This window comes from Lupinus angustifolius, chromosome LG06, assembly GCF_001865875.1.
Source record: "Lupinus angustifolius cultivar Tanjil chromosome LG06, LupAngTanjil_v1.0, whole genome shotgun sequence".
Classification (NCBI taxonomy): Eukaryota; Viridiplantae; Streptophyta; class Magnoliopsida; order Fabales; family Fabaceae; genus Lupinus; species Lupinus angustifolius.
The window spans coordinates 29,442,351-29,455,093 of NC_032014.1; the positions used below are offsets into that span (position 1 = coordinate 29,442,351).

Sequence of the window (12,743 nt, forward strand, 5' to 3'; positions counted from 1 at the left end):
GGCCAATGAAGCTTATTCATTGCCCCTTTGCTCTCCGTTGACTTGGACATACATAGTGTAAAATGGGTTCCGTTGACATTGACGATGATACATCATCATCGCTTGTGCACGTGGAAGAAGAGAGTCTTATTCTTCTTCCGGTTCTCTATTTACACAAATTTCTATTACTATTTAGTTAATCCGCGAGAGTCAATGAATTTTATTATTATATAGTTAATAACTTGTTTGTTAAATTGAATTGGAAGGGCGATGGAAGCAGACAACAATACACTGGAGATGGCTCTGTTGACTTTAAAGGGAATCCTGTTGTTAGCAACAATACTGGCAATTGGAGAGCTTGCTCATTTATCCTAGGTAAGGACTAAGGAGGTAACCTCTTAATATCTATTATATTTCAGTGTATGTGTTATATCTAATAATTAATTGCTTTCAGCCAATGAATGTTGTGAACGTTTGGCTTACTATGGCATTGCTAAAAATCTTGTTACCTACCTTACCAACACACTGCATCAAGGAAATGTATCTGCTGCTAGAAATGTCACCACCTGGCAAGGAACTTGTTATTTAACTCCTCTCATTGGTGCTGTCCTAGCAGACGCTTACTTCGGACGATACTGGACCATAGCTCTTTTCTCCACCATTTATTTCACTGTATAAACATACCTACCTTTGTTTACTTGTTTAACTAATTGTCTTTACATCATGTTTTAAGTAATATATGAAATTGTTGTTGCATGCAGGGAATGTGTACATTGTCTATCTCTGCATCAATTCCGGGATTGAAGCCAACTGATTGTTCCGGATCAGTATGCCCTTCAGCTACACCTGCTCAATATGTTGTCTTCTTCTTTGGTCTCTACCTCATTGCACTTGGGACAGGTGGTATAAAACCATGTGTTTCTTCTTTTGGGGCAGATCAGTTTGATGATACTGATCCGAAGGAAAGGATTAAGAAGGGGTCCTTTTTCAACTGGTTTTACTTTTCTATCAACATAGGCGCCCTTGTATCAAGCACTGTGATTGTATGGATTCAAGACAATGCAGGTTGGGGTCTTGGATTTGGCATTCCTGCTTTATTTATGGGATTAGCTACTGTAAGCTTCTTTTTAGGCACACCTCTCTATAGGTTTCAAAAACCAAGGGGAAGCCCTATTACTAGAATGTGCCAGGTTATGGTAGCATCTGCCCGAAAGTGGAATCTGGTGATCCCTGAGGATAGTAGTCTCCTATATGAGACGCAGGTCATCAGATTTTCAATTGAGGGATATCGGAAACAGGAGCACAGTGATGAACTGAGGTAATTGTTTTCTCTTCATTGAGTTAATCTGTTGTAGTGCTATTAGCTTCTTCTTTTTTGGCACAATATCGAAAAATAAGTCTCTTAGTATACACTATACACACCACCTAATTTTCCTTTTTTCTTCCTATGTCAACTATGAACAAGACTTCTTGCTCAGAACCTTATAACACTTTCTTTATAAACAAAAATATTGTAGGTGGCTTGATCGAGCTGCTATCGTGTCTGATGCTGATGACTATTCCAATCCATGGAGACTTTGCACGGTTACACAGGTCGAGGAATTGAAAACCTTGTTACGCATGTTTCCCATTTGGGCTACTGGAATTGTGTTTTCTTCTGTTTATGCCCAGCTGTCAACAATGTTTGTGGAACAAGGCATGATGATGAACACAAATATTGGTTCCTTCATCATTCCTCCAGCTTCACTTTCAGCTTTTGACGTTATAAGTGTTATTTTCTGGGTCCCTATCTATGACAAGGTCATCGTCCCCATTGCAAGAAAATTCAGCGGCAAAGAAAGGGGATTTTCAGAATTGCAAAGGATGGGTGTTGGCCTTTTTCTTTCTGTCCTGTGCATGTTAACAGCTTCTGTTGTGGAGACTATGCGTCTCCTATTTGCAGAAGAACTTGACCTCGTTGATAAAGCTGTTCCTGTACCCCTTAGTATATTTTGGCAAACCCCTCAATATTTTTTGTTTGGGGCTGCAGAGGTATTCACATTCATTGGGCAGCTTGAGTTTTTCTATGACCAGTCACCAGATGCTATGCGGAGTTTATGCAGTGCATTGTCTCTTCTGACTACTTCCTTAGGAAATTACTTGAGCTCTTTCATTCTTACTATGGTAACCTATTTCACTGCACAGGGTGGAAAGCCTGGATGGATTCCAGATAACTTGAACCAAGGTCGTCTCAATTACTTTTTCTTCCTTTTAGCGCTACTTAGCTTGTTAAATATGTTGATGTTCATAATCTTCGCCAAAAAATACAAGGCAAAGAAGGTATCTTAAGTATTTATTAGGACTTAGGAGTTTTAATTATGTAGATTAAAAGGTCAGTGATCATGTTCCATTCTTCAATGTACAAATGAAATTTGTGCTATGCAGTGTCTCTGCCCCTCAAAATGGCTTCAGGTAATTTAGTTTCAACAATTGGGAGAAAGGTTTTGATACCCCTTAGAGCTTTTTGATGCCATGCATAATTGTTCCTTCCATCTTTTTAAGGCTAAACTGAAGTTAGCGGTGTTTAGGCTAGGATTTGAACCAAAACAAAAGACTTTTGTACTCGTCAAGTTGGCTGCACAATTTCTATGATAAGTTCTTGGTTTGTAGTCTTAGTTTTTTGGCTTGAATGATGATCCCATTGTGTTTGTCTTTGCTTGTGTTCATACAAAGTGAAAGAAGAATGAGGTGTAACATCTGAGATATTTGAACAAGTGTAGATAGATAGGAAGAGAGGGAGGTAAGCTAATATACCTGATTATGTGGTAGTTATTATAAGCTAAAGAAGTCAACATAGATTTTTTAACAAATGGGTTTTGAAAATTTTGTTAAGGTACTTGAATTGGTCCACTTAAGCGCTTCATGAAAAGCAAAGAAATATAGGATACATTGACACAAGTATTTTTGGTGAGCTGAAAATTGATTCTGCAGGGTTAGTGTTAGGTAGACTCACCATCTTCCTCATGCATCATATAATTTGGTATAAGATACACTTTAGGCCATACACTTCATTCACACGTAGACATGTCAAAATGGTCAGGCCCATCTGTCAAAGGGTATAGGTATTATATTAAGTATTTTTTGTTGAGTTCAGAATTTTTAGCCTGAACCAACCATGCTATTCTAAAATCGGATTGCAGTCATGCATACTTGAGTGGGTTTGCATTATCTATTTTTCCTTTTTTCCTTTATGAGGACCTTTTACTTGGTAATAAGTCTTAGATGAAGATTATTTTACAACATAATGATATTTTGAACTTATAATTAAAAATAGATAAAATAAATATTGGTGTTATGAAATTTAAACAAAAAGTAGATAATAAAAATCATTGTTTTGAAATTTGAACAAAAAATAGATAATAAATATTGGTGTTATGAAATTTGAAAAATTAGAGTAATATTTATAACAGAAATATTTATAATTACAATAATATTATAAAGTGAAATATAACATTATTTGTTGTATTTTACATAATGTTCTTTTAAGCACAAGAACAAAATAATGTATCAAATCATAATGTTGATGTTGATAATGAGCATACAAAGGATCTTCCTATTTAAAGTAAAGAATTATGATTATATATTACGATGATGGTTATATATTAACATATAGAGTTCCTTACGATAATATTATTTTTGATAGTGTCTAAAAGTTTATATTTTTAAGAGTGAAGTCACAAATTATAGTGTGGTAGGAAGTGGGAGATTTAATAAATGGGTTATGTTAAAAAAAAACATATAAATGATCTTGATATTCCATCTTAAATCAAACATAAACATTGTATCTATGAGTTTAGATAAATTGGACATAACAAATGTGTTAAAATAGTTAATATCAAATTATATATATATATATATATATATATATATATATATTAAATAGGTTAAGATTTAAGTATTTAATTTTTAATATTCTTTGTGTCGGTCTGCCATAACCCAAACCCAATTAGGGTAAGTTTGGGCTACAATTTGTGTAAATACAAGATGACAAAGTAAGACAGGTGAATTAGTTTTAATTAGTTTTGCAAACTATATACTGTTGTAGTACAAGTTAAAATCAAAAGCGTAGTGGAAGATGAAAGTAAAGAACAAATACTGCAAAATGAAAAGAATAAGGGATAAAGAAAATCACACCATAATATATCTTGGTTCACCTATCGAAGGCTACGTTCAATCACTTGATTTGTCTAAAGATATTTTCACTATATAATTTGAGTAGTAAAGTACAAATATTACACCATGATTCTCTCAGTTAAACACTCAAATTTCCCATAACTAATCCACTTTCTTATCCAAGTACTTTCACCATACCATATGGTGATCTTATTTGTGATAGAGAAGATGAATACTAAGTTTGGGTAAGGATCACTAGATCCAATTTCGTTTAAGTATGAATCATTTAAAAAAACAATCAAACAAGATAACATAAATGCTCTTTGTTTTCCAGACTTGAAAGTACAAAAAATGATTCTATAAAACTATGTAAAACTTGAATGCAAAAGTGCAATTGAGAGTATGATTCAAGTTTGATTAAAAAGGTGATTCATTTTAGAGTCTTGAGATGTTATTTATAGAATTTAGAAAGGTTTTCAAGTGCATTATAGGAGGTGCAGGATATTTAGGAAGACACTGGTTCATTTGAGAAGATGATGATTGAATTCCAAATTTAAAATTATATTAGCAACGCACAATAATCGATTATTGTGTCGTAGTAATCGATTATTGGACCTCTAGTGTCTAATAGAGTAATCAATTACTCACTTGTAGTAATATGTTATTGTCCCATTTTTCTACCAGGTAATGTGTTACTCTTTTTTAAGTAACTTCATACTCTATTTCAAGTAAATTGTTATTCAGTTTTGTAAAAGGTCAGTTTTAGAGCCTTGTAACAACATTTTCGCCCTTTTAAAGTTTTATGAAAGTTTTTAAAAAAATATTTCTAAGAGCACGTACGATCAAAAGTAAAGTTTGAATTAATAAATATTAGACCTATTCGAGAAAGCAAATAAAACCTTATCTAATAGTGTGTGCTTGCTCTCCATGCAACAAAGCCTTTAATCATTTTTCTTATTTTTCTTGATGTCGATGTCTTCATCAAAACCTAGCTACGATTAAAGGAGAAGACATTTCTTCACAATTTAATATGCACAAAATTATATGAGACTTCTTAGCCCGAACCTTACGTGGTTAACCGAAATCCATCGAAATAACATATGTTAACAAGTTTATTCATACGTATAAAAACTTGTTAAAATATTGTATAACCCACAACTTTACACATGTGGATTATAATATGTTTATTTTCATTTCCATTAAAATTATAATACATAAATATGGCTATTAACTATTGATTATATAAAACTTAGTAAAATGTTTTTTTTTTACTTTAGAGCACACATTTATTCCTAGTTAAAATGTGGCGAGAATATAAAATAGACTATAGTTTAAAGGAATAAAATGATAACATGACCTATTTTAATCATGCTACAAGTTAATTATAAACCACTGTCGCTATCCCATATTCGTGGGCGCGATGAGAAATATGCAAATAAATGCAATGAAGTCGCCATCGATATTTTTTTGAGGGAAAACATGAAAAAAACTAATTTTTGAAAATAAGATTGATTCGCTCACAGATAAAAATTAAGTTCGAGAATTAGTTACAGATGAGGAAGGTGTTAGGCACCTCATACCGCCCGTTTATAAATGGTACCTAGATTAATAAAGTGAATATTCGTTCAAAATATTAATTTCATTTTCATATTATTAAATGAACTAAACAAAAAACAAAAAAAAAACATTTTTTTATAATTTTTGTGCTTAACAGATAAATATATGTTCCTATGTATCTCTAGCTACGATAGAGAAATCAATGCTACATAGTTCTTTTAGAAAATAGGTGAATAGTCGATATTTTTTTATTCATATAAAATTAACAAGATAAGACGTCGTGACAAGGTACTAGTCCTATAGTGGAGTCATCTTACCTTGCCTTTGACCACATAATATAGCGCGACAAGACACTCAACCTATAATGAACTACTTTACATCATTTTTAAAATTATTTGAAAATTACTCAATCAAGATAAAGTAACACGACAAGGTACAAGACCTATAGTGGGGCTACCTCACCTCATTTTAGAGGATGTAAAATAGTGCGACAAGACACTCGGCCTATATTGAAACCACTTTACGTCACTTTTAAAATTATTTGAAAATTTAACAAGACAAAAGTGAAATGGCAAATAGTAAAAGGATGCCACCAATGATTAACCTACTTAGTTTTGATGAAGACAAGAAGTTATATGAAAGCTTGAAGACTTGGACATCACCAACAAACAACATTCCGAAAACTCAACGTCAACGTCGTAGAGATTAGGATTGATTTATTTGTTTAGAGTCCTAAGATGCTTGCCTAGTATTGCATTTAGGTTAGGTAAACCCAAGATAGAAGTCTCACAAAAAGTCTAAAATGAAAATCATATAGGTTGAGGCATTCCATATTAGTATATATATGATAAGTAAGACTCATGCATTTGCATTAGAAATACATGGCTTTTGTGCATAAAAGATTCATCTATTTCAAAATCATGTATTGCATGTTCTTGCATCATAAAGAATGTTTACCATACAATTTAGAAAACCCATTTTCGTACATATTAATCAATTAACTTGATTGATAATCGATTATATTATGTTGAAATTCGTTAATCGATTAAGGTATTGTATAATTGATTAAAAGGAGTTACAATAGCTAACCTCCCAGGATTTGTGGCTTATTAATCGATTAAGGAGGTTGATAATCGATTAATCCATAACTAAAAAACTATTTTCATAAGCACGTTAATCGATTAACCTATTAGATAACCGATTAACATTTCTTTCAAATAAGTTACATATAAAATCTGAGATTTTAAGAAATGTGAATAATTCATAGATTTCAACTTTTACATATTTAGAGAAAAAGAAAACTCAAGATTCTCATAGGTGCATTTTCAAAAGCATCTTGCTTATCTTTGGAAGATTTCTTGCATAGTTTTCATAGATAGAAAAGAGAGAATTTCTTTTTCATTGTGCTTTAAATTTCATTCATTTGAAAAACCTGCATTAACTTCACTTTTAGTTTCAGGCTAGTTATGAGATCTCTGTTTAGGCTTGTAGAGCCAAATTTAGAGTTTCAGTCAACGCATTAAGTGTGCAAATAACTCGGCTATTGTTCAGTTACACAAGGATAGTTCTTGTGGTGTGTTTACTTCAGTTAGGGCTAGATTCACGAATGGTATTAGTATCCTAGTAGGCGTTAAGAGTTGTCAAACCGAGCGTGTGGGCTCAATGGGTTCAAGAAAGAAGTGTCTTGCTAGGTGTATTGGAAGAGTGGTTGTAATCAAACATTTATTTCCGATAGTGAAGAAAAATCTCCCGAGATTAGAAGGGGAGACCTGGATGTAGTTTTTTAGTGGACCCGTAAACGAACCAGGATAAAAATCATTGAGCACCTTTGTCTTTCCCTTTCTCTTTTACGATTATGTCTTTACATGCTTTCTGTTTCCATTGCATTCTGTGATCTGTGTTAATTGGTAACAATATCTGTATAATCAAGAATAAATTTAGGAAATTAAAGATCAACAATCATCACTATTTTCATAGCAAGAAAAATCTGTTTATCAAAGAATCAAGAATCAACATAATCGATTAACTCTAACCATAATCGATCAAGACAACTATCAATAATCGATTAACCCTGTTATTAATTTATTAACTGCAACAGTTTCATATTCTGCTTATAAATCGAAAAAGCGGGATTAGTGATCCGCTACACCTATTCACCCTCTCTAGGTGTGTTTTACCTTATTGGTTCCCAAAAAGTGGTATCAAAGCTAGTACGAAGGTTCTAGCTTGACCGCTTTATTCATTGATCCTAGGGATTATCACTATGGGTTCCACTAACCCTTTCAGTAGTGATGGTGTATCCATCAACCGCCCTCTGATTTTCAGTGGTGAGGGGTACGCCTACTGGAAAGTACGTATGAGAATTTTTATTGAGGCAATCAAAACAAAGATTTGGAAATCTGTTGTCAATGGGCCTTTTACTCCACTACGCTTGGTGGATGGTGAGCCCAAATAAAATCCGAAAGGGTTGTGGACTGATGATGAGAAACATAAAGTCCATCACAACCTGAAGGCAAAGAACATAATAACTTTTGCCTTATAATACGATAAATTCTTTAGGGTATCACAATGCCAAAATGCAAAGGAAATATGGAATACTTTACAAGTAATCCATGAAGGCACAAGTGAAGTTAAGCACACAAGATTTAATGTGTTAACACATGAATATGAGTTGTTTTGTATGTTTCAAAATGAATCGATAAGTGAAATGCGGAAAAACTTGACTCATATTGTTATTCATTTAATTGCATTAGGTAAGAGTTTTTCTATTGGTGAACTTACTAATAAAGTGTTGTGTTGTTTTGATAGGAAATGGCAGCCCAAGGTAACAGCAATCATGGAATCAAAAGACTTAGATTCAATGCCTCTAGCAACTCTCTTCGGCAAAATCCAAGAGCATGAAATGGAGTTGAGGCGATTAACCATGCATGAAGATTCATATAGAAAGAAAAATGGGATATCTCTCAAAGCCACAACGTCGCAAGAACAAGAAGAAAGAAAGGACGAAGATTCCGATTCTGATCTAGATGACGAAACCTTGACACTTCTAGTTCGAAAGTTTGGTAAATTTCTCAAGAAGAAAGGAGGGTTCAATCGCTTTCAAAAGAAAGAGGTGAGAGGTTCAAACAGGAAAGGTAAGGCTCCCATATATCGCCTAACTATCCATGAGTGTGGAAAGCTGGGCCATATGCGATATCAATGCTCAAGCTACCTCAAGAAGGTTGAAAATGACAAGAGCCATCCACGAGAATTTAAATCCAAGAAAGCTTACATAGTTTGGGATTTTCCGGAGGAGGAAACAACAACTAGCACATCAGATGAAGAGGAGATCGCCAAGTTATGCTTAATGGCAAATTCTCAAGAAATTGGCAGCTTAAGTGATCAAGATGACACAAGTGAGGTACAATTTTATGACACTTCTTCATATTATGAATAATCTCCAACATATGATGAGTTATATAGTTCCTTTGTTGAATTGCATGAGGAACTAAAGAAACTAGCCAAGGTAAATATAGATAGGAAAAGAGTCATCATGTTGCATGAAAATAAAATTGTGAAAATGAGACTCTAGATCTTATTTAATCTTGTGCCTCATGTACTTGCTCTACTAAGTTAATTGAGACTCCTATATGTGATCAATATGATGTTTTGAATTTTGAAATTTTCCAATTTAAAAGATAAACTAGCAAAGTTCACCTATAGTAGTAAAAATCTGGACAACTTAGTTGCTGCATTTAGAAACGTAGGTAATTATGGAGGTCTAGGCTATAAACCTAAAAACAGAAGAAAACCATATAGGAAACAAGTAGCACACCGTTGAAAGAATTTTTTAGCGTGAGACAGTTTCCGATCGATTTATTTAGTGAGTGGTTTATTATTTGCTCGTCATCTCGGCTTTGTTGGAAAGAATTTCCAACGCCGGCATAATGGTTTCAAGAATATTTCTTTTGATAAAAAACTTAGCTTTATTGAATTATTAACAACTTCATACTATCTCGATTTTGTGGAATAAATTCCAACACCAGTTTATTGGTATGATATTAGCAAATTAACACAAGTGATAACGAGTGATATTTATTTCCATTTCCTTTTATTAACCAAATTACTTACTTATGGAAGGTTGGTAAAGAATAAAGAATAAATGAATAAGGCAATAAATTGTTAGTTGCAGAATTTAAATGACACAAAGTAAATGTTAGTTGCGGAAATGTAAATGAAAAAAATAAAAGATAGTAGTTAGATAACTCATTATGACTGTGTCCTTTGCACAAAGATACAATTTATGAATTAAATTGCACTTTGATTCAAGGTTTCTTTCTTTGTCAACAAATAAAATTTATTTGATAACACTTTACTATTTTACATTTGTATCTCTTTCAAGATTCAATTGTAATATAGTATAGGGTTATGTCGAAACCACAAGGAATTTCCTAATAGAAATGTACTCATACTTTGTATCTTTTATCAAAAGTAAGAAAGTAACAATTAAAGTTTTTTTTGTGATTTTATGAACTAAGAAACATGAAAAATTAAAGAACTAACTATTTACAAATTCAAGAAGAGAAAATTGGTTTGAAATATGGAATTATTTCTACACTCAAATGATTTTGAAGAACATTAACAAGTTAAGTGTTATACTTTTGGTTAATTCCAAACATCAGTTAATAAAATTTCCCCCAGTCCCCCGGCGAGAAAAAGTGATTTTCAAACCTTGCAAAATACACTAACCAATAGAAAACTGCTACTCGATGTAATAAGTTGTCACGCCTTATTTCAGGCTCTGTAAACATTGATTAGCCTTGATTATAAGTTTCTTAAAATGGATGCTTTGATTTGGCAAAAAATCTAAGATGTATTCCTACTTTTTAGTTCATTTGTCAAGACTTTAAAAAGAAGCATTTTGGATCTTGAAATCAAGTTTTAGATGATCAAGCTAAAACCACAATAAGAACTTCTTGAAGAATCAAAACGTAACCAAAAGTAATAACTTCAATGTATTTAAATCAAAATATGATACAAATGAATAGAAGAAATAACCTTATACCATAATCCAAATCAATGTGTAGGAGCATGAACCATCTATTCAAGGATGAGATGCTTTTGATTCCAAATGAGTTTACAAAATCATGTTTTTGCACCTCATTTTCCAACTCCATTCCCTTTTAATTTCTATGAACTTTAGCCTAAGAACAAACTAAGAATACTCTAAAAAGAGAGAGAACCGAAACGGGGATAAGAAGAGGAATTTATAAAGTATGTACAATATGTAATAGTGAGGAGGTGGTTGTGCCTTTTATAGGCACCTGGAGACCCGCCAGGCGCCTCTTCTAGACCGCCCGACGCCCTAGTCTGGCACACCCAATCTGGTCCTATCTTGGCCAGTTATCTTGGACAGCCTATTGTGGTATATGTTACATGCATGTTGACATATCCTACTTGGCTTTTCAGAACATATGTCATGCATGAGGTTATAAAGTTGGCTCAAAAGCTACCTTTGGCTGGTTGCTTGACTTGTGACATCATTCATAACATAAGCAATCTTCTAGGCTAAGCAACCATTTTTTTGGTGGGCCAGGTGCCTGGTTGACCTGTTCCCATGCTCATCTGCCTGCTTGAGCAGCCTAGTCTGACCTGGTGTACGCTCAACTACCAGCTTGAGCAGCTTGGCTGACCTGGTCTACTCTCAGATGCCTGCTTGAGCAGTGTGGCTGACCTGGTGCATGCTCAGCTATCTGCTTGAGCAGCCTGCCTGTCCTGGCCTGGTGCTTGGCTAGACAACTTTGTGCTTGGCAGGACAACTTTGTGCTTGGCAGGACAACTTTGTGAGGAAATTTTCTTTGAATTAGTTTCTTCCAACCAAGACTAAGTTGCTTAGTCATGCTTAAGTTTAAGCATGCACCTTACCATACTTAGTTTTAAGCACACATGTGTCATGTTCTTTGGCTTGATTTCTTCAAGGTGAAGCAAACTTTCTATCTTCAAGCCTAAGCATTCCTTTTTTTGGGTCTAATTTCATATGAAACTCAATGAAAACTTGGACAAGAGGTGATAAAAAATCATATTATTCAAACATACAAAATTTATCTAAAAAGTGTTGAATTAAGTTGGTTTTCACATTTTTTGCATAGGACAAGTGCCATGAAAAGTGTATGAAAATTATGTATTTAAAATTAGGTATTTTTGGCACTTATCAAATCCCCCCAACTTAAGACTTTGTTTGTCCCCAAACAAAGGTAAAATAACAACTACTTGGCTATGGAAAAATTAATGTTTGACAAGATCAAAACTATGCATCATTTCAAAGTCATGAGATGTGTTTATGATCATGTGATTTAGACTCATAATGCTTCAAACTAAGAATGAAAATATCTTTTCAAAAATTCATTTAGCATTTTACTTATATAAAATGTTATCAATCAAATCGATGCATTTTGACACACAGTTCAAGAATGGAACCAAATGGGTAAGTTTTTTACTCAATACTCAACTTGTTTAGGTCGCAAGAATTTAATTTTGTTTTATTCTCAACACTTACTTTAATTGCACAAATTTTCATGGATCACTAAGGTATTCCTTAGGTTATAATGAGGTTTGGCTATCTAAGAAAATTGGGTTTTCAAGATATTGAAAGATACTTTCGAAGTTAAAAGAGAGCAAAATGATTTATCTTTTTGAATACATACTTTTTTTCCCCAACCATTTCACCTTTCTTCTTTTTCTTCATTTCCTCATTCTTTTTATTGACCATTTTGTTGTAACTTTTCTTATTTTTTCTCAATCTCTTTTTACTCCGTTTTGTTTTTGGAGCATTTCTTTACTTTTTTGATTTGTGAAGAGATTGAGAATTTTTCTATTGAACACTTTGTTACATGGCCAACCATTTCCCCCAACTTAATTTTTTCCATCACCCTTCTTTTTGAAAAATGCTCTCTTTTTACTTAGAAAAGTATAGGAGATTTCATTTTTGTTTTTCCATACTTCAAGAGTTGTGTTTGGAAAAAAAAAAATCTTTTCTTTTTAAGGCTCAAAGGGGTTGACAATGGATATTTATTTTT

The 12,743-nt window shown here is 33.2% G+C and overlaps 1 protein-coding gene across 1 annotated transcript; it reads left to right on the top strand.

Annotated features, from left to right (window-relative positions):
- Positions 1-2,593, top strand: LOC109350972 (protein NRT1/ PTR FAMILY 8.3-like). The gene is made up of 5 exons (XM_019592282.1): positions 1-140; positions 246-354; positions 434-652; positions 727-1,297; positions 1,497-2,593. Exons 1-5 carry the CDS (start codon positions 63-65, stop codon positions 2,305-2,307), a joined length of 1,788 nt encoding a protein of 595 aa, XP_019447827.1. The 5' UTR covers positions 1-62; the 3' UTR covers positions 2,308-2,593.

Excerpts from the sequence above, each read along its gene's own strand:
- LOC109350972 (XM_019592282.1), top strand. The coding sequence starts at position 63 with ATGGGTTCCGTTGACATTGACGATGATACATCATCATCGCTTGTGCAC. Across the intron at positions 653-726 it reads CTCCACCATTTATTTCACTG|GTTGTTGCATGCAGGGAATG; the intron begins TATAAACATACC and ends ATATATGAAATT. Across the intron at positions 1,298-1,496 it reads GAGCACAGTGATGAACTGAG|GTGGCTTGATCGAGCTGCTA; the intron begins GTAATTGTTTTC and ends AAAATATTGTAG.